Source organism: Protomyctophum parallelum, assembly GCF_964188405.1.
Source record: "Protomyctophum parallelum genome assembly, chromosome: 16".
In the NCBI taxonomy this organism is placed as follows: Eukaryota; Metazoa; Chordata; class Actinopteri; order Myctophiformes; family Myctophidae; genus Protomyctophum; species Protomyctophum parallelum.
Genome location: NC_139711.1, coordinates 47,007,432 through 47,031,103, shown reverse-complemented (window position 1 = coordinate 47,031,103; position 23,672 = coordinate 47,007,432). Strand labels below are relative to the sequence as shown.

Here is a 23,672-nt window from a genome sequence, read left to right as displayed (position 1 = left end):
TCCTGGGATCTAGTAGGACTATAGTAAATAATAATCACCATAAAATGTTGTACAAAAATACATATTTAGCCCACATGCTCGAATGCCCCCGCCCCCCCCTGTCAAAAAGAGCTAAAATCCCTAAAACGAAAGAAAGAAGCAAATGAAAATAAATAAATAACACTCATCTTTTACTTTCTCTGATAACCTAAAACATGAACCTTGGTTGATCAAAACTAAAGTTGTCCTTTAAGGAATGACCGAAGAACTCAAATTCCCTCGAAAACTGTTTTTGAGTGGTGTCACTCCCTTGGGTGGCTGGGTCTGAGCACCAAAACACCATGGTTTCTTCCAGTACAGTACAGTACAGTACAGTACAGTACAGTACAGTACAGTACAGTACAGTACAGTACACCCTGGGGGTGCGTTGCTGTCGGTCTGGAACTTTTTGCGCAGTGAACACTGTAATAACATAACTGTAACAGTGTAACATCATTGTAATAACACTCACCGGTCTGCCGGGGCCACAGGCCGGGGAGAGGCAGGGAGCCAAATCTGTACCTCTCCCCCACCGCCGTTCTGAGGAGGGTTCCAGACAAGGGTTGTACTGTGCTGTACATTATGTGTTGCATGTCGTTATAGGTGAGCCGTACTGTACTGTACTGTACATTATGTGTCGCATGTCGTTATAGGTGAGCCGTACTGTACTGTACTGTACATTATGTGTCGCATGTCGTTATAGGTGAGCCGTACTGTACTGTACTGTACATTGTGTTGCATGTCGTTATAGGTGAGCCGTACTGTACTGTACATTATGTGTTGCATGTCGTTATAGGTGAGCCGTACTGTACTGTACTGTACATTATGTGTTGCATGTCGTTATAGGTGAGCCGTACTGTACTGTACATTATGTGTCGCATGTCGTTATAGGTGAGCCGTACTGTACTGTACTGTACTGTACATTATGTGTCGCATGTCGTTATAGGTGAGCCGTACTGTACTGTACATTATGTGTCGCATGTCGTTATAGGTGAGCCGTGCTGTACTGTACTGTACATTATGTGTCGCATGTCGTTATAGGTGAGCCGTACTGTACATTATGTGTCACATGTCGTTATACTGTAGGTGAGCCGTACTGTACTGTACATTATGTGTCACATGTCGTTATACTGTAGGTGAGCCGTACTGTACTGTACTGTACTGTACATTATGTGTCACATGTCGTTATAGGTGAACAGTACTGTACATTATGCCCAGACAAAGGCACCGGGCATCATTTTCCTTTAAAACATAAACAAAGAAAAAAGGATTAGACCAGAGGACAATTCTACAAATGCCTTCTAAATGCTGACAGTTTTCTGAAAACACCTCATTTTTCTGTGTCAGTGGTTCTCACAGGGTTAAAACCTCATTTTTCTGTGTCAGTGGTTCTCACAGGGTTAAAACCTCATTTTTCTGTGTCAGTGGTTCTCACAGGGTTAAAACCTCATTTTTCTGTGTCAGTGGTTCTCACAGGGTTAAAACCTCATGTTTCTGTGTCAGTGGTTCTCACACATTTCCATGTCCCCCCCCCCCCCCCCCCAGAAGCAAAGATTTGAGTTAAAAAAAAAAATCGCTCTGAAATAATATATTCAAAGATTTGTGCCACATTTTCCACGATTTTTCAAAAGAAATAGCAGAAATACAAGCTCATAGCGCGGCACATGAGCTTGTAGATCTAACATATTGCTTAACACCAAAAGGGAATCCCGCCCTCAATGTGTAAAAAAAAAAACAATAATCACACCTGTGTGAATTGAGGGGCCATTTGAGCCACGAAACCACCATTTGATGACATTTAGCCTCTCAGACCCAAAACTAAGGAATATTTTGGTGTCGTTGGATAAGATGTTGTCCATATCCAGGCAGATGTTGATCAAAATAACAATTCTTCTACATTCACTAATTGGGTAGACTTCTTGTGAATTAAAGGACAACTTTAGTTTTTTTCAACCAAGGTTCATGTTTTAGGTTGTCATTAGAGAAAGTAAAAGATGGGTGTTATTTTTTTTTCATTTGCTGCTTTCTTTAGTTTTAGGGATTTTAGCTCTTTTTGACATGGGGCGGGGGCATTCGAGCATGGGGCTAAATATGTATTTCTTTTACCAGATTTTATGGTGATTTATTATTGTATTATTTACTATAGTCCTAATAAACCCCAGGAAATTACATCTGGCCACAGAAGATCACAGGATCTACTGAATGTGAAGGTAGCCTACTGCAAGGCTTATACTGTGTGTATAGGCTCAATATGTCATATATGTTTGTCACATTCAATAGATCCTGTGATCTTTTGTGGCCAGATGTAATTTATTGGGGTTTATTAGGACTATAGTAAATAATAAATAAAATGCCATATTATTTTGTAAAAACATACATATTTAGCCCCATGCTCGAATGCCCCCGCCCCCCTGTCAAAAACTGCTAAAATTCCCAAAACGAGAGAAAGCAGCAAATGAAAGAAAATTAACTCTCACCTTTTAGTTTCTCTAATAACAACCTAAAACATGAACCTTGGTTGAAAAAAACTAAAGTTGTCCTTTAAGTAATGCAGATGTTTAACAATAATTTAACTCTTGAGAGCGTAAAATTAAACCAAATATTTGGTTTCATTTTACGCTCTCAAGAGTTAAAGATCTATAGAGCGTCGCAGTCCCGCTCCCTCCAGAGACCCGGATTTTATTTTTTTCCCCCTCAGACTTTTCAAAAAGTATTCATTTAAAGACGTTTACGCCGTGGACAAAGTATTCATTTAAAGACGTTTACGCCGTGGACAAAGTATTCATTTAAAGACGTTTACGCCGTGGACAAAGTATTCATTTAAAGACGTTTACGCCGTGGACAAAGTATTCATTTAAAGACGTTTACGCCGTGGACAAAGTATTCATTTAAAGACGTTTACGCCGTGGACAAAGTATTCATTTAAAGACGTTTACGCCGTGGACAAAGTATTCATTTAAAGACGTTTACGCCGTGGACAAAGTATTCATTTAAAGACGTTTACGCCGTGGACAAAGTATTCATTTAAAGACGTTTACGCCGTGGACAAAGTATTCATTTAAAGACGTTTACGCCGTGGACAAAGTATTCATTTAAAGACGTTTACGCCGTGGATAAAGTATTCATTTAAAGACGTTTACGCCGTGGACAAAGTATTCATTTAAAGACGTTTACGCCGTGGACAAAGTATTCATTTAAAGACGTTTACGCCGTGGACAAAGTATTCATTTAAAGACGTTTACGCCGTGGATAAAGTATTCATTTAAAGACGTTTACGCCGTGGACAAAGTATTCATTTAAAGACGTTTACGCCGTGGACAAAGTATTCATTTAAAGACGTTTACGCCGTGGACAAAGTATTCATTTAAAGACGTTTACGCCGTGGACAAAGTATTCATTTAAAGACGTTTACGCCGTGGACAAAGTATTCATTTAAAGACGTTTACGCCGTGGACAAAGTATTCATTTAAAGACGTTTACGCCGTGGACAAAGTATTAATTTAAAGACGTTTACGCCGTGGATAAAGTATTCATTTAAAGACGTTTACGCCGTGGACAAAGTATTCATTTAAAGACGTTTACGCCGTGGACAAAGTATTCATTTAAAGACGTTCACGCCGTGGACAAAGTATTCATTTAAAGGCGTTTACGCCGTGGACAAAGTATTCATTTAAAGACGTTTACGCCGTGGACAAAGTATTCATTTAAAGACGTTTACGCCGTGGACAAAGTATTCATTTAAAGACGTTTACGCCGTGGACAAAGTATTAATTTAAAGACGTTTACGCCGTGGACAAAGTATTAATTTAAAGACGTTTACGCCGTGGACAAAGTATTCATTTAAAGACGTTTACGCCGTGGACAAAGTATTAATTTAAAGACGTTTACGCCGTGGACAAAGTATTCATTTAAAGACGTTTACGCCGTGGACAAAGTATTCATTTAAAGACGTTTACGCCGTGGACAAAGTATTCATTTAAAGACGTTTACGCCGTGGACAAAGTATTCATTTAAAGACGTTTACGCCGTGGACAAAGTATTCATTTAAAGACGTTCACGCCGTGGACAAAGTATTCATTTAAAGACGTTTACGCCGTGGACAAAGTATTCATTTAAAGACGTTCACGCCGTGGACAAAGTATTCATTTAAAGACGTTTACGCCGTGGACAAAGTATTCATTTAAAGACGTTTACGCCGTGGACAAAGTATTCATTTAAAGACGTTTACGCCGTGGACAAAGTATTCATTTAAAGACGTTTACGCCGTGGACAAAGTATTAATTTAAAGACGTTTACGCCGTGGACAAAGTATTCATTTAAAGACGTTTACGCCGTGGACAAAGTATTCATTTAAAGACGTTTACGCCGTGGACAAAGTATTCATTTAAAGACGTTTACGCCGTGGACAAAGTATTCATTTAAAGACGTTTACGCCGTGGACAAAGTATTCATTTAAAGACGTTTACGCCGTGGACAAAGTATTCATTTAAAGACGTTTACGCCGTGGACAAAGTATTCATTTAAAGACGTTTACGCCGTGGACAAAGTATTCATTTAAAGACGTTTACGCCGTGGACAAAGTATTCATTTAAAGACGTTTACGCCGTGGACAAAGTATTCATTTAAAGACGTTTACGCCGTGGACAAAGTATTCATTTAAAGACGTTTACGCCGTGGACAAAGTATTCATTTAAAGACGTTTACGCCGTGGACAAAGTATTCATTTAAAGACGTTTACGCCGTGGACAAAGTATTCATTTAAAGACGTTTACGCCGTGGACAAAGTATTAATTTAAAGACGTTTACGCCGTGGACAAAGTATTCATTTAAAGACGTTTACGCCGTGGACAAAGTATTCATTTAAAGACGTTTACGCCGTGGACAAAGTATTCATTTAAAGACGTTTACGCCGTGGACAAAGTATTCATTTAAAGACGTTTACGCCGTGGACAAAGTATTCATTTAAAGACGTTTACGCCGTGGACAAAGTATTCATTTAAAGACGTTTACGCCGTGGACAAAGTATTCATTTAAAGACGTTTACGCCGTGGACAAAGTATTCATTTAAAGACGTTTACGCCGTGGACAAAGTATTCATTTAAAGACGTTTACGCCGTGGACAAAGTATTCATTTAAAGACGTTTACGCCGTGGACAAAGTATTCATTTAAAGACGTTTACGCCGTGGACAAAGTATTCATTTAAAGACGTTTACGCCGTGGACAAAGTATTCATTTAAAGACGTTTACGCCGTGGACAAAGCCAACTCGTCATGATTTCTGACCACTTGAGTTGGCTCTGTCCGCCCGCGGCTTAAACATCTTTAAATAAATACCTTTTGAAAAGTCTATGAGGAAAATTAACGTTATTCTTTTTCCGGGTCTCTCGTCGTCATGAAAACTGCAACGCTCTATAAGGGTTCATTTGGTTACCAACTATCCATCATGTAGCTGGGGACCACCTAGCTGGAACCCTCTCAAGGACCACTGGTGGTCCCCGGACCACTGGTTGAGAACCACTGATTTAGATCATTAGTACAAAACACACATCAACCACATTAAGCCCTGTATACACTTAGAAAATTGCTGATCTACAAGCATGCGATGTGACACATTGTTGAGTTTGTATAGATCTGCCATTTTCTAAATATCTGTATACATTTTATACATTTGAAAATGTGTGTGAAAACGGGACATTCTGCATAATTGCGACCGTAGATGACTATGAAAAGCGGCAAAGCCCGTGGCGTGACCCATCAGTCACTCCACCATATACGGGCCTGGACTGGATTACCTTTAACTCATTGTGACCTGAGATCAGATTCATACGAGGTTTCTGCCGGACACACACTGGTCTGATGAACCCATTCTGACCTGAGATCAGATTCTAAAAATGTCAGTCGCTCTTCGATTTTTCAAAAATAGCAGATCTGCTATTTTTCAATAGCTAAAGCATAACATGATGCCAACACCAAAATGGGTGCCCGGTCAGAATGGGTTAATATTCACCAAAACCAGAGACACGAGACTCTGGCTCATAACATGTCTACAGTGGATTTTTATGAAACAAACACTTTGAGGATAGAAAGAATAATTCAAGCTTTCCGTACAGCTGTAATGTTGGTGAGTTTGACGTTGTTTAATACAATCAGAGAGGACATTTCTGATTGGATGAATGGGCTGTCTATGGGAAGTTACACCTTGTTCAATGTTGTTTTCGTCGACTAAAACTAAAACGAAAAATGTTCATCGTCTACCTTTTTCCACTGACGAAAACTAAATGGAAACTAAATGAAAACTGTGATATGATGACTAAAACTAAGACTAAATATACTGACAATTTCGTCAACGAATAAAAACTAGACTAAAATGTTAGGAAGGGACTAGTGGACAAGAGATCCAGTGCAAGTCATTTTACACTTGGTTGTGCTGCGACGCGTTGTGAGCTTGTAGATCAGCTATTTTCAGCAAGTGTAAAAATATGATGCCGTCATTATGACGGCATCAAGGCCCGCCAAAATACATTTTAGTCGACTAAATCACCTGTAGATTTAGTCGACTAAAATCTTATGACATTTAGTCGACTAAAACTAGACTAACACTAAAACATTCCGGGTGACTAAAATGTGACTAAAACTAAATGAAAACTATTCAAGAGACTAAAACTAAAATAGAAATGTGCTGCCAAAAACAACACTGACCTTGTTGGCACCTTGCCATTAACTTATATGGTAAGATGGCAGCGGTTTGCACCACTCAAAAAGACTAAACACCAAACAAACAAACATGAACACCCCTCTACAGTGCTTTGGCACCTTCCCAATCAACAGGACAGCCAACAACACTGCAGATCAGACAGGCCGGTGGTGACCCACACATAATTGATCTTCCGCACAGTGTCAATAAATGAACACATTAAAAAACATTGTAGTTATCTCGTGTTACTTAAACATGGTCTATATGTTGTACACAAGGAACGAAACATTATGCAAAACAACACGACTCAACAGTCACTTCCAATCCAGCAGCTGGTGATGTCAATTAGTCATTTTGACTCAGGGGTGCGTGTGCGTGTGTGTGTGTGTGTGTGTGTGTGTGTGTGTGTGTGTGTCCAATCCAAATCACAATGTTGCACATTAAGCAATATCAAGATTTGTATGAAATGCATACAAACAGCAGATCTACAAGCTGTCCAAATATCACAGCACGCCACACTCATATCACATCATCATATCACACAAAACAATGCTTCTAACTAACTACTAGCTGCTTCATCAAGAAACATCAAATTCCTTTAATGATAATTAAGCAGTTAATTAGCTAAGCCAGTGCACCATTGGTCCTTCCAGGTGGTCCCCAGCTAAATGAATGATTGTCATTTTGATAGGTGGTACCAACATCAATCAATACAGAATGGAATTGTGGACAAAATCTTTTATAGAAGTGTATATTTGTTAGTCTCTAGTCTAAATGTTCTGATGAATTGAAAATGGTGGACCCTATTGTAAACAAGTGTAATGCTGTCCACAGTAACAGTCTCTGTATTGAGTTGTGCTTTCATGTGAAATGTAGCCATGCTGCAAAACTGTTACTTCAATCAATCTTATCCAACACAACAAAACATTATAAAAGCCTATATAGTTTTGGGTCTGAGTAATTCTCATGATCTCATCAAACGGTGGTTCCGTGGCTCAGATGGGTCTGAGAGGCTAAATGTCATCACATGGTGGTTCCGTGGCTCAGATGGGTCTGAGAGGCTAAATGTCATCACATGGTGGTTCCGTGGCTCAGATGGGTCTGAGAGGCTAAATGTCATCAGATGGTGGTTCCATGACTCAGATGGGTCTGAGAGGCTAAATGTCATCAGATGGTGGTCCGTGGCTCAGATGGGTCTGAGAGGCTAAATGTCATCAGATGGTGGTTCCGTGGCTCAGATGGGTCTGAGAGGCTAAATGTCATCAGATGGTGGTTCCGTGGCTCAGATGGGTCTGAGAGGCTAAATGTCATCAGATGGTGGTTCCGTGGCTCAGATGGGTCTGAGAGGCTAAATGTCATCAGATGGTGGTCCGTGGCTCAGATGGGTCTGAGAGGCTAAATGTCATCAGATGGTGGTCCGTGGCTCAGATGGGTCTGAGAGGCTAAATGTCATCAGATGGTGGTCCGTGGCTCAGATGGGTCTGAGAGGCTAAATGTCATCAGATGGTGGTCCGTGCATGGCTCAGATGGGTCTGAGAGGCTAAATGTCATCAGATGGTGGTCCGTGGCTCAGATGGGTCTGAGAGGCTAAATGTCATCAGATGGTGGTCCGTGGCTCAGATGGGTCTGAGAGGCTAAATGTCATCAGATGGTGGTCCGTGGCTCAGATGGATCTGTAGCCCCTTTCGGGACCCTACATAAAGCTTTTCTGAAATTTTGATGAGTTTTATGTTGGGTCCCTGTTCAGAACTATATTTTCGTATGGGAATTCCAGTACGCGGATGTAGAAATTCTCTCTAAAATAGGATCTGCGCCAAGTGACGGCATTATTTTCCTTGAGTTATTCTGAATTCGGTAACTTTAAGTAGGCCTACCTATACATCCCGCTGCGAATATCTCCTGTGGCGCGGAAGCCGTTAAGTATTTTTAATCTTTGTTTGACCGATTTGGTCGCTTTATTTCTTCTTGTTTGTTTACCGTTTATTGTACCGCCTCCCGGTGTGCGGTTGGCTTGTGCGGCTACGTCCCTGCCTCTGATCTGCTGTGTCATAGCTATAGCGCCACTAGCTAGCCAGATAGGCGGTACAATGAGGTGTCAATAAACAAGGAAGGAAGAGATTAATCCAAGCTTCCAAATCGGGCAAACATAGATTAAAAATACTTAACGGCTTCCGCGCCACAGGAGATATTCGCAGCGGCATGTATGGGTACTTATACTAAACATATTCAGAAAGCCTCACAAGGAAAAACGTCGTCAGAGCGCGGCCAGGAGCTAAACATGTTGTTTATGTTTAAGAATGGCTGTGTACCAGGTGGCATGGTAGTAGTGCAACAGGACCCCATGGACTGGGTCGAACAAAATGTCAGAAACTTCAGTACCATTGGGTTCTGCTTGGAGGGCTAATGGATCTGAGAGGCTAAATGTCATCAAATGGTGGTCAGTGGCTCAAATAATAATAATAATAATAATAAAACTTTATTTGTATAGCACCTTTCATGACATGAAATGCAGCTCAAAGTGCTTTACAGAGCAATGGAGAAAAAAAAGAAAAGCAAGGCAACGATATTAAAAAACAAGCAGTAATGCAGTACAGTGAGGACATGAATAACAAAAAATAAAAAATAAAAGATCAATTAAAAGCAATGTTGTAGAAATGGGTCTGATATAGGGCTAAATGTCATCAAACGGTGGTTCCGTGGCTCAAAAGCAGAATAAACAGTCTAATGGACCTTGAAAACCACTGAGCTAAATAAGCCGACAGGTAGCCCAAGCCAACACCTGCAAACACTCACCTGATAGTTTGACAGACCGCAGACTGAGGACTGTTAGTTTCCACAGCTTCTTGTAGAAGCTTTTGTTGTTGTTTTCCTCCAGCCTGGTAAAAACACCGACGGCCTGATCGATGTCCATGTCAATGAAATGTTATGTTTACGAGTTATTCATGAAAACAAACGGCTTATTGTAGCAACAAACACTCTAGCGTGGTGGGGGTGTGGTTATTGGTTTTACCACAAGGTGGCGTGAGCGACCGGAGGAATTCAATACATGAGCATGCGCATCCCGTGCACCGCAGCTCAAGGAACCCCCCCCCCGCACGCACGCACAAAAGCACGCACCCACGCGCGCGCACGCGCACACACACACACACACACACACACACACACACACACACACACACACACACACACACACACACACACACACACACACACACACACACACACACACACACACACACACACACACACACACACACACACACAGTACACACAAACACACACGCACAATTTATTTATGTATTTTATTCATTCATTCATTTCATGACAGTGAAACTGAATTGGCTGCATTGATAAAGTGTATGATTCAACTTTTCATGGTTTATATTACATTGTTTTAAAATGTTTAAAATGTTTACTATAGCAGGCCTATAGTAAACAGGCATGACGAAATATTAAAGAAGAGTAAAGCTCCAGTTGCCACGTATTGCTGTACTGCAATATATTTAGATTTTGTTATGGAATATGTTATATTGGGTAAAATATACCCGTGTTTGGTGATGGTGTGACAAAGAAATATGTTTAAACGCCCAATGCATTCTCTATGGCAATAGCACAAACTTTGGCATGCTACTAAAAGCTATTATCATTCATTTATCATTGTTAAGTTCACTCTGCATATCCACCGGCATAAGAGCATGATGATGCCATAACAAAACATGGGCTACACATGGAAGAGATGTGTTTAATAAAAACCCAATGAACTGCTAGACGGTCCCAGTCCCGGTGGTAACAAGTCTACTCGCCCCGTTTCTGTTTTCCTCCCAGAACCTTCCCCAGTGAGGGGTGGGAGAGGCTGGACAGCAGACGGCTGGACTTTGAATTTCTACTAAATAATTAATACTAAATTGTTTATAGGGTCAATATAAGTCAAATAATATAGCCTTTCCACAGGAGTATCTTTTTATATTTTTCCAAAAAGAATACTCACAGCCAATAGCATATTACAAAGTTATCAGGGAAGCTGGAAGCTGGAAGTACCCTCACTAAAAACGCCGGGCCACGCTCCACACGTCCCAAACTCTTCTCCCTTCTGGCTCCAAAACTGTGGAATGCACTTCCCATTGCAGTCAGAACTGCAGCATCACTCCCAATCCTCCGCCGTAGTCTGAAAACCTACCTTTTCAGACTCCATCATGGCCCATAGCACTTACCCTACCCCCTTAGATAGCATTTCTGTAGACTTAGATAGCATTTGACACAGACTTATAGCATGTTATGTAGACGGCACTATAATTGCATTGTATATAGTCATAGCACGCCATAGTACATATGTACTGTATAGCATAGTAGTATATATATATAGCTTATATGTATAGTCTCATAATATAGATATTCCACTGTTACTTTCTTAGCTTACGCATGTTTTATGATAAATGCTTTTTTGTGATGTATTCCCATGCTTTTGTTCCTGATTATTGTAAATCGCTCTGGATTAAGAGCGTCTGCTAAATGCCTAAATTGTAAATTGTAAATTGTAAATTATCCCCCTCACTGGGGATAATTCCGGGAGGAAAAACGGGCAAGCACCAGGGCGAGTAGTCCAGTATTCGTCCCAGTCTCCGTCTCATGTTGTTCTTTCTTAATTTTACAGAGTATAAAGATCGAGTACTATACAATGAAATAAATCAACGAATCAAATGATTCCCGAGCAGGGCACCGCTGGGCTCATATAATGGGTCAAATGTGGAGAACAAATTCCACTGCGATAGGGTTACTGAGCCATATAGTGTCAAGCCAATACAAGCCATAGTGCTTTATTTATAAATCCTCTTAACAGACCTTGTATTGAACTGGACTTTACTGTGCTTTTCTTTTCTCTACAAAGTGTTAATAAAGTATTCCATCAATCTGATTAAATTACTGCTATTTCTCCGTTCCATATATGGTTACTAGGGCCGGGACTAATTGCGATTAATTTAGATTAATTAACTACAGAAAAATTAATCGCGATGAACTACAGACAAATTAATTTTGTTTTTGTTTCCCCCATCATAAAGTAGTTTTTATTTGTTTTCTCATGCCCAGCCATGTAAAGCACATTTGATTATTCATATACACACTGAAGACACTTTATATATAAGGCACTTGCTGCCTATATATAAATCACCTGCCTATATATCACTGTTGGGATAAAAGGCATTTTTCTATGGAGTTGTGTGCACTGGAAATAATAAAAAGTCCCCCCATTCTGTGTTGCCTATAGAACTGGAGGTCTGAAAAAAACAGTAACATTATGAAGTACATTTTTGTGATGTCACTGAGATGTACTTCATAATGTTACTGATTTTACTGACAGTAAAATGTTGAAAATGAGTGGAATCCCGTAGTCACTATTCACTGGGATACCAAACACATTTGAAAAAAAGGTTTCTCACTGTTCTCGGGTTAAATATTGATATGCGATTAAAATGCGATTAATCGAGATGAATTAACTACAAAGCCTCTGATTAATTAGATTTTTTTTTAATCGAGTCCCAGCTCTAATGGTTACACTTGGTCTATAAATACATATTCTCTCTCTGTGTTCATGTCAAGGTTTCTTCTATCATGTGTTCAAATATAATGTCTGTGTTTACCATGCAGAGAAACACCGTGTTTAGCCTGTAAATGAACCCAAATAGTGTCTGAAACACAGAATCAGCCTTCTAAAAACAGTGGTTCACAAAGTGGGGTCCGGGGACCCCCAGGGGTCCTTGAGGCAGTTCCAGGGGGTCCCCAGCTAAATTGACTTTTTTACCGGGCCAGTTTTGAACTGCAGCCACCTGTAAGGGCTCTTTGAGAGCGGCTTTGAAGGAGTCTAGGGATTCACATTTCTCTAACAACTGTTGGTAGCGCCCCACCAACAGTCGTGAAGGAATGTGAATTTCCGTGGCATGGGAGAACGAACTCAACCCCTTGTTGTTTGAGCCAAATCTGGGCTGCGATATTTAATAATAATAATAACTTTATTTATATAGCACTTTTCTGGACAAAGTCACAAAGTGCTTAAATAGATGCGGCATAGCAAATCAACAACTTACAGCCAGCTGGCCAACAGTAGAAAGCATATTTAAGGATCCAATATAAAAATAACAACAATGTAATAGATAAAAAATACAGACAGAGTTCAGTGAACAAACATTCAATGGGGCTGGGGGGGGGGGGGATGCTTCTCTGAACAAGTAGGTTTTGAGAAGAGATTTAAAGGATGCAACGGTGTCTGCTTGTCTGATGGTTTTGGGACAGAGAAGGCTCTTTCTCCCTTGTTTATGAAGGGTGTTCAGACAGAGAAGGCTCTTTCTCCCTTGTTTATGAAGGGTGTTCAGACAGAGAAGGCTCCTTCTCCCTTGTTTATGAAGGGTGTTCAGACAGAGAAGGCTCTTTCTCCCTTGTTTATGAAGGGTGTTCAGACAGAGAAGGCTCTTTCTCCCTTGTTTATGAAGGGTGTTCAGACAGAGAAGGCTCTTTCTCCCTTGTTTATGAAGGGTGTTCAGACAGAGAAGGCTCTTTCTCCCTTGTTTATGAAGGGTGTTCAGACAGAGAAGGCTCTTTCTCCCTTGTTTATGTGATGGAATTTCTCGCGAACCTTTAAGTCTCACAGCTTGTTTCGTCATTTCATAGTTTTACATCCTAATGTCAAACCCTGACCAATGAGCTGTGGCCAAACTGTCATGTGACAACACTATGAATAATTAATACACGACAACAGAACCACGACAGACTTTTCAACAATACGTTTATTAAATGAAAACAATTACAGTTTATCATTTAGGCACTTAGCAATGTATCCACAGAGCCATTTACAGTAACATGTATCATTTAGGCACTGAGCCATTTACAGTAACATGTATCATTTAGGCACTGAGCCATTTACAGTAACATGTTTTATCATTTAGGCACTGAGCCATTTACAGTAACATGTTTTATCATTTAGGCACTGAGCTATTTACAGTAACATGTTTTCAGAACACCACAAAGTTGGTACGGTGACTTTAAAATAAAATACACCATACAATAAAATCCACCATTGGGCCAGCCTGTAACCGGAACATCTGTTACACATGTCATCAAAAAGAGAACATGAAAGAAATCGAATACAAGAATCAAATATCAGTAAAACAAAACAAAAAACACCATCATCAGTCTTGAAGGAAAGTCATTCATGAAACGTAAATGTGTGGAGATCTGATCTACTCTAACCTAACCTAATGTAATCTGTAAAGCTCCCTGTGGTGATGACTGGTTCAAACACAGAGGGTCTAGTTAACTAGTGTTAACCCATCGATTTTTAAAAAATAGCAGACCTACAAGCTCGTAGCGCGCCACTCGGTGGCGCGCTATGAGCTTGTAGATCTGCTATTTTTCAATAGCTAAAGCATAACATGATGCTAACACCAAAATGGGTTCCCGTTCAGAATGGGTTAACTAGTGTTAACTAGTGTTAACTAGTGATAACTAGTGATAACTAGGAGCAGTAACCAGGCAGGCTGCATGCTACTAGATTGGTTGAGACGGTTGTGAGTTTGTTGATCTGCTATTTTGAAACACATTTGAAGGAGATGAAGAAAAACAAAGACCCAAAAAATCTTAAAATTCACAAATAAACCTGAGATGAGGTATATAAATCTACATATTCGTACGTCAATGAGGTATGAATCTACATATTCATACATTAACCTGAGATGAGGTAGAAATCTCCATATTCGTACATTAATGAGGTATACATCTACATATCCGTACATTAATGAGGTATAAATCTCCATATTCATGAACCTGAGGTCAGACATGAAGTAGCAGCAGGTGTACGCTGTGCATTATATCAGTTAAAACTCTTTCACTGCCACCTGCTCTCTCCTTGCCACGGTCTTTGTTTGAACCCATTCTGAACGGGAACCCATTTTGGTGTTGGCATCATGTTATGCTTTAGCTATTGAAAAATAGCAGATCTACAAGCTCGTAGCGCGCCACCGAGTGGCGCGCTACGAGCTTGTAGGTCTGCTATTTTTGAAAAATCGAAGAACGACTGACATTTTTAGAATCTGATCTCAGGTCAGAATGGGTTAATCAGACCAGTGTGTGTCCAGTGGAAACCTCGTATGAATCTGATCTCAGGTCAGAACGGGTTAAAGGTGAAAATTACCCCGGGTCGTCACCAGGAAGTCAGCAAACGGCTAATGGATCCTCCCATGATGAAAGCCTGAGGCATTGTGACGCTGTCCAATGAGACGTGGGTAAAGCCTGAGACATTGTAACGCTGTCCAATGAGACGTGGGTAAAGCCTGAGGCATTGTAACGCTGTCCAATGAGACGTGGGTAAAGCCTGAGGCATTGTAACGCTGTCCAATGAGACGTGGGTAAAGCCTGAGACATTGTAACGCTGTCCAATGAGACGTGGGTAAAGCCTGAGGCATTGTAACGCTGTCCAATGAGACGTGGGTAAAGCCTGAGACATTGTAACGCTGTCCAATGAGACGTGGGTAAAGCCTGAGACATTGTAACGCTGTCCAATGAGACGTGGGTAAAGCCTGAGACATTGTAACGCTGTCCAATGAGACGTGGGTAAAGCCTGAGGCATTGTAACGCTGTCCAATGAGACGTGGGTAAAGCCTGAGACATTGTAACGCTGTCCAATGAGACGTGGGTAAAGCTTCCATTCTAAACGTGCCGTCGGCCACCGGCCGACTTGGGAACGATGCAAGTTGGGAACCTAGCATGGACACTGTGGAACGCCTGTGTCACCACTAGAAGTCAGCGGGGCGAAGAGTTCTCGAGTTACGTGGATGTGTGTACACACGTGCACACACAGAGACGTAGGCGTGCGTACACACGTGCACACACACAGAGACGTAGGCGTGTGTACACACACACACACAGAGACGTAGGCGTGCGCACACACGTGCACACACACAGAGACGTAGGCGTGTGTACACACACACACACAGAGACGTAGGCGTGCGCACACACGTGCACACACACAGAGACGTAGGCGTGCGTACACACGTGCACACACAGAGACGTAGGTGTGCGTACACACGCACACACACACAGAGACGTAGGTGTGCGTACACACGTGCACACACACAGACGTAGGCGTGCGTACACACGTGCACACACACAGAGACGTGGTGCATTTATTATAGGATATATATTTGTTTCCTTGGAAACAATTCTACTGGAACACAATATGTTCAGCTGGAGGTCAGGGGTCAAACCCTATCAATCTGGGGTCAGGGGTCAAACCCTATCAATCTGGGGTCAGGGGTCAAACCCTATCAATCTGGAGGTCGGAGGTCAAACCCTATCTTGGGGTCTTTAGCACATCAAGGTTTGATTGACAGATTGTCACTGTGCTCAATTATATACATCATCAGTGTGATGTCACCATGATGTCATGATGAGTCACTCATGACCAAATATGGAGTCCATGAGGTCAGGCGTACTGGCGGCGGTGGTAACCATGACAACCTGGACTCACTCAGACATGTGGAGTAACCATGGTGACCTGATGTGACCCTCGCTCACATGGAGACTCTATCTCTGCTCACACAGACACACTGAGGAGCCAGACGTCCACAACCCGAACCCAACGCAGAGGGGTTCAGAGGACGTGGTCTGGAAGGAGTGCAGGTGGGTCAGAGTGTCCTCTGAGGACACGTCATAGAAGGACAGAGTCCCAGCGGGACGGTCCACATACACTGCTACTCTGTAGCCCCCGTCCTCCCTGACCTCACGGTCAGCATCCACTGCTGCTCTGATGGAGCGTCTAGAGGGACCGACAGGGAGGACAGTCTCCTCCCTATTGTGTCTGACAAAGTAAGTGTCACGATAACACTCCAGACTCCATGACATGCCATTGGATCCAAGCCGACAGTCATCACCACGTCCTTTCCTGCTGATTGCTCTGTCAGTCCCTGCTATATCAACGTATCCACTGCACTCTACCTCAGAGTAGCAGCGTTCGCTCACACTCTCTGCACTCAGAACCTGCTCCCAGAAATCAAACCTCTCTGTATGGTCAGGATACTGATGACGTCGTCCCTTCACCACTGTGACCTTCCTGTTGTCCTCAGACAGAGTGAGGTCACAGTGTGCTGTGTTTGTGTCCAGTGAGAGACGCTGGGAATCTGATGAGAAAACACACAGTAACCATTAAGTACACCATTCACTGACACACACACACACACACACACGCACACACACACACACACACACACTTGTGTGCGCGCGCATTTGCACCCAGTCTCACACACACACACACACACACACGTGCGCACACACACACACACACACACACACATGTGCGCACTCGTACACGTACAGTACACACACACACACACACACGTGCGCACACGCACACACACACACACACACACACATGTGCGCACTCGTACACGTACACACACACACACACACACATGTGCACGCACACACACACACACTAGAGCCCTGCAAGTGGGTCGTCGGGTACTGACGGGGTCCGGCCCGGCCCACCAAAACGGGCCGTGGGCCGGGCGGGCTCACGCGCCGTTATATTAATTTTCCGATGTGAATTTCACCCAGACTGGACTTGCTTCAGCAGCGCGGCAGCATGCTGCTGTCTCCATAGTGACGACGTGACGAATGACAATAACCCCTCCACAGTGTCCACACACACGCGCACACACACACACACACACACACACACACACACACACACACACACACACACACACACACACACACACACACACACACACACACACACACACACACACACACACACACACACACACACACACACACACACACACACACACACACACACACACACACACACACGCACACACACACGCACACGCACACACACGCACACACTACAATCTGGTCAAAACTATAAAGACTTTGAAACAACGTGTTTTACATTCTATCTCTCGCTCCGCACCTAAACTCTCGTCCTCTCTCTCTCCTAATTATTATGCAGCGCAGCTGTATACACACACACACACACACACACACACACACACACACACACACACACACACACACACACACACACACACACACACACACACACACACACACACACACACACACACACACACACACACACACACACACACACACACACACACACACACACACACACACACACACACACACACACACACACACACACACACACACACACACACACACCGAGTACTAAGTAAGTAGGCCTAGGCTACGGCTCTCTGACAGAATTCATTTCAGGAGATCCGCAATAAAAACAAATTAAATACTGCGGGAGCATTATTACCAGACAACATTACTAAACAAACTTGGATTTGTACATTGCAGAAACTGCAGATACATAACGTAAGTGTTCTTACTTCTTATTATTGTCCGTCTGGGTTTTATAATGCAGCGTGAGTCCGCGATAGCCGATCTGCAAGCTCACAACGCGTTGCGCTGATTGACAGTGCACGTGCAGCAGCTACTATATAAAACTATAATTAAGTAGGCTACTTTTTAGTGTGACGTCTGTGTGTTATTGACTTCTTGTTCCTTAATGTGGGTTTCTGCTGCTGCTTCTGCTGCTGCGTCCGTGCAACAAATGTGCACCAATAAAGCGGCCGCGGCGCGCATGCTATAGAAATAGCGTAATACCGGGCCCGGGCCTATTCTGGACTTGACCAACGGGCTTAGGGCCGGGCGGGCCCTTAACTCCACGGGCCCGTGCAGGGCTCTAACACACACACACACACACACTTGTGTGCGCGCGCATTTGCACCCAGTCTCACACACACACACACGTGCGCACACGCACACACACACACACACATGTGCGCACACGTACACGTACACACACACACACACACATGTGCGCGCACACACACACACACACGCTTGCACCCAGTCTCTCTCACGCGCGCACACACACACACATGTGCGCTCGCGGCCGCGCACACACACACGCATGCGTTTGCACCCAGTGTCTCTCACATCCATGTGCACGCACACACACGCGCACGCTCGTCTCTCTGACCCACACACACCCACATGCGCACGCACACACACACACACACACACACGTTTGCACCCAGTGTCTCTCGCACACACACCCGCATTTGCGCGCGCGCACACACACCCACATTTGCGCGCGCGCACACACACACCCGCATTTGCGAGCACACACACACACACACACACACACACACACACACACACACACACACACACACTATTAAATTAAATGTCAGAGGCGAAGTGATGTCGGCAAGGTAAATGTAGGCCTAAATTAAAATTAAATTGAATAACCCTCGATTGTGGGTTAATACATACAGTGCCTTCGGAAAGTATTCACACCCCTTCACTTTTACCACATTTTGTTTTGTTACAGCCTCATTTCAAAATGGATTAAATTCGTTTTTTTCCTCATCAATCTACACACAATACCCCATAATGATGAAGTGAAAAAAGTTCTCAAATATTTTGTTAATTTATTAAATAAGAAGCTGGAAAAGCACATGTACATAAGTATTCACACTCTTGACTTAGTACTAAGTTGAGGCACCTTTGGAAGCAATTACAGCCTTAAGACTTTTTGGGAATGATGCTACAAGCTTGGCACACTTGAATTTGGGGTATTTTCCCCCTTTTTCTCTGCAGATCCTCTCAAGCTCTGTCAGGTTAGACGGGGAGCGTCGCTGAACAGCTATTTTCAGGTCCTTCCAGAGATGCTCAATGGGGTTCAAGTCTGGGCTCTGGCTGGGCCACTCAAGGACTTTCACAGAGTTGTCCTAAAACCAATCCTTCGTTATCTTAGCTGTGTGCTTGGGGTCGTTGTCCTGTTGGAAGGTGAATCGTTGACCAAGTTGGAGGTCCTGAGCGCTCTGGAGCAGGTTTTCATCCAGGATGTCTCTGTACACGGCTACATTTATCTTTCCCTCTGGGAGACTTGTTCTCCCCACAGCATGATGCTGCCACCACCATGCTTCACCGTAAGGATGGTATTTGCCAGGTGATGAGCGGTGCCTGGTTTCCTCCAGACGTAACACTTGGCATTCAGGCCAAAAAGCTCTATTTTGGTTTCATCAGACAAGAGAATCTTGTTAATAATGGTCTGAGAGTCATTTAGGTGCCTTTTGGCAAACTCCAAGTGCGCTGTGACGCCCGGCTGTCATGTGCCTTTTATTGAGGAGAGGCTTCGGTCTGGAGGAAACCAGGCACCGCTCATCACCTGGCAAATACCATCCCTACGGTGAAGCATGGTGGTGGCAGCATCATGCTGTGGGGATGTTTTTTAACGACAGGAACTGGGAGACTTGTCAGGATAGAGGGAAAGATAAATGGAGCAGTGTACAGACATCCTGGATGAAAACCTGCTCCAGAGCGCTCAGGACCTCCGACTTGGTCAACGATTCACCTTCCAACAGGACAACGACCCCAAGCACACAGCTAAGATAACGAAGGATTGGTTTTAGGACAACTCTGTGAAAGTCCTTGAGTGGCCCAGCCAGAGCCCAGACTTGAACCCCATTGAGCATCTCTGGAAGGACCTGAAAATAGCTGTTCAGCGACGCTCCCCGTCTAACCTGACAGAGCTTGAGAGGATCTGCAGAGAAAAAGTGGGAGAATACCCCAAATTCAAGTATGCCAAGTAGAGCCCGACCGATCCGTCGGTCGCACCGATGTATCGGTGATTTTCGGGTCATTTTGCGACATCGGTGTTTATTTAATCCGATGTCCCGATTTTTATACAGGAGGGGGAAAATGATTTAATGTTTACTACAGTCCATCCTGCAAATATCACTCTCTCGGTCCTGCACCGCTGTACTAGAGAAGTATATCACCTTTTCGGTTCTGCACCGCTTAGTGGAAAAGTCTTTCACTCTGTCGGGTGCGCAGCCCCCCCCCCCCCCACACACACACACACACACACACACACACACACACACACACACACACACACACACACACACACACACACACACACACACACACACACACACACACACACACACACACACACACACACACACACACACACACGGCACACCTCTACAGTACTACAGAGAGACGGAGAGAGAGGGGGGAGAGAGGGTGGGGGGGAGAGAGCGAGAGAGAGCGCACGCAAACTCCTTATTCCTCGATTGTTTTACCTTTGTCTCAAATTGCCCAGCAAAACTATAACCCTTGTGTGAGTGTCCTTGTTCCAAATTGATGTGAAGTCATGTGCATATTGGTTGCCAGCAGGCACGTGGCAGCAGCAGCTAAGACGGTGAGCCTGTACATTTCACATAGAACTTGACCGCATAGGCAATCAAGACCATTAATGAATGACAGCTGTGAGGCTGTGAGCCTGTGTGTAACTGTTGTGTGTGGGGCTGGCTAATCCTTCCTTATAGTGAGGGACTACAGGGAGCAGGGACAACTATTATATTTTAAATCATATATATATATTCCATTCCATCCATATATATCCGTTCCATTGATAAAAACATTGGACGTTGGCCTGACGCCACGTGTTCAAAGAACGATCGTTCACGAAAACCCACCAATAAGCCCTTCAGACTTGGATGGTCAGAGCGGCGCGATTACATACAAAGGCAATGCAAAGACCAGAATTGCGCAAACGGGCGCAGCGCGACCTGCCGCGGTACAAACTGGACGAATCGAGGCGAATATATATTCAGGTCTGAACTACAAGCTCAAGTCTGATCTACAAGGTCACAACGCGTCACAACGCCTACAAGCTCACAACACTCACAACGCGTCGCGTCCGCGACACGTTGTGATCTTGTAGATCAGCTATTTTCAGCATGCGGAGATATGCAGGCTCTGAGAGCATTCAGAAACTTTTACCTTCACGATAAAAGTATGCAGCTTTCACAAGTTGGCCCATGAAGACAAGGACAAGGATTAAGAATTCGGTGGCATTTCACATTGCAAAAGATTTTTTCCAAAATGTAAAAATATTATAATAAGGAATTAATTTGGATAATGGTAATGGTATATTGTACAAATTGTCACTTTATTAATCCCAAAGGTTTGGACTGCATTTAATTTTCAACACAAAACCTTAAACTGACTATGTGTGTGGAATATAAATATTTGCTTTATTGACTGAGTGACTTTGTGTTGGGTTCAAATCATCTGCAGTGTTTTGAAGTATAACCAGGTAGGTGCTGTTTTTTACACAGTGACCTTTGTAGGGGGTTTTATGATTCAAACCTATAATGGTGGAAACCACTACATAAATAAAAGGCATGATAAGAACATGTATTAATACCACGCTATACAAAGAAAACAATGGTGCTACCTAATTTCTGGTGGCGCTACCAAATGAAAAGGTAGGTGGCACAGTGCTACCTGTGAAAAGGTTAGTCTGGAGCCCTGATCCTACATACAACTAAAAAAATTACACCTGTGTGAAGTGAGGGGTGCTAATATATTAAAGTCTAACTCATGTTGATTAGGTGATGTAATGGTGATTAAGGTGTCTATTGCTCAGACACTGACATTCTTTGTAGGACGGACATCTACACTAATAGCTGGATAATAGGAGGGCATATATAGGGGTGCATTTAATTTAGAAAAAAAAGCCTTATGTGCCAAAACATTTTATTTAAATGTATTCAATGTATTCTATTGTTAATTTAATTAAAAAAACGTATTTTGAAGTTTAGACGTTTTTATGTATTTTTTATTATTGATTACGAAACATCGGTCCAAAACATCGGCATCGTATCGGCATCGGGGGTGTAGGTCTCTCCAAAATCGGCATCGGACCCAAAAATATGGCATCGGTCGGGCTCTAATGCCAAGCTTGTAGGATCATTCCCAGAAAGTCTAAAGGCTGTAATTGCTGCCAACTTGGTACCAAGTCAAGAGTGTGAATACTTATGTACATGTGTTTTTCCAGTTTCATATTTTTTATAAATTAACAAAATATTTGAGACAACTTTTTTCACTTCATCATTATGTGGTATTGTGTGTAGATTGATGAGGAAAAAAACGGATTTAATCCATTTTGAAATGAGGCTGTAACAAAACAAAATGTGGTAAAAGTGAAGGGGTGTGAATACTTTCCGAAGGCACTGTATAGGCCTATAGTCCGGCAGCCGACAGGCATCTTTTGTTTAACCCATTTAGACCCGAGGAGGATTCTACAAATGCCTTCTACATCCTGACAGTTTCCTGAAGAAACCTCATGTTTTTATGTCAGTGTTTCTCAACCTTTTCCATGTCAAGGACCCCCAATAATATATGTATTTCACCACCGACCCCCATCTGAAAATATATTGTTCCAGGGACCAACATATTTGGTCTACAAGCTATGAGCTTGTAGATCTGCTATTTTTCAATAGCTAAAGTATAACATAATGCTTGAAACACCAGAATGGGTTAAAGTGGGATATTTGGTATATAGTCTTTTTCATTGGCCTGAACTATTGTCTATATTCATACATTCATGAATCCACTTGCTGAGCGGCTGTCACTATTGGGCTTTCTTTTTCATTAACATCCTACGGCAGGCAAAATGGTCCAACATGTCAAACTTTCCTCATGCTTTAAGTAGCATGTGACATGTAAAACTTTCCTCATGCTTTAAGTAGCATGTGACATGTAAAACTTTCCTCATGCTTTAACCCATTCTGACCTGAGATCAGATTCATACGAGGTTTCCGCCGGACACACACTGGTCTGATGAACCCATTCTGACCTGAGATCAGATTAAAAAAATGTCAGTCGCTCTTCGATTTTTCAAAAATAGCAGACCTACAAGCTCGTATCGCGCCACTCGGTGGCGCGATATGAGCTTGTAGATCTGCTATTTTTAAATAGCTAAAGCATAACATGATGCTGACACCAAAATGGGTGCCCGGTCAGAATGGGTTAAGTAGCATGTGACATGTAAAACTTTCCTCATGCTTTAAGTAGCATGTGACATGTAAAACTA

At 42.8% G+C, this 23,672-nt stretch overlaps 1 protein-coding gene across 1 annotated transcript in view; it reads right to left on the bottom strand.

Annotated features, from left to right (window-relative positions):
- Positions 1-16,027: 16,027 nt before the first annotated feature.
- LOC310873313 (uncharacterized protein) overlaps positions 16,028-23,672 on the bottom strand; it is a gene marked incomplete at its 5' end in the record, with an annotated part of 45,563 nt that continues 37,918 nt past the window's right edge. The window contains one exon of the mRNA XM_083785662.1: positions 16,028-16,875. Within this exon, the coding sequence (XP_083641788.1) occupies positions 16,283-16,875 (593 nt within the window). The 3' untranslated portion in view covers positions 16,028-16,282. The remainder of the gene's footprint in view (positions 16,876-23,672) is intronic.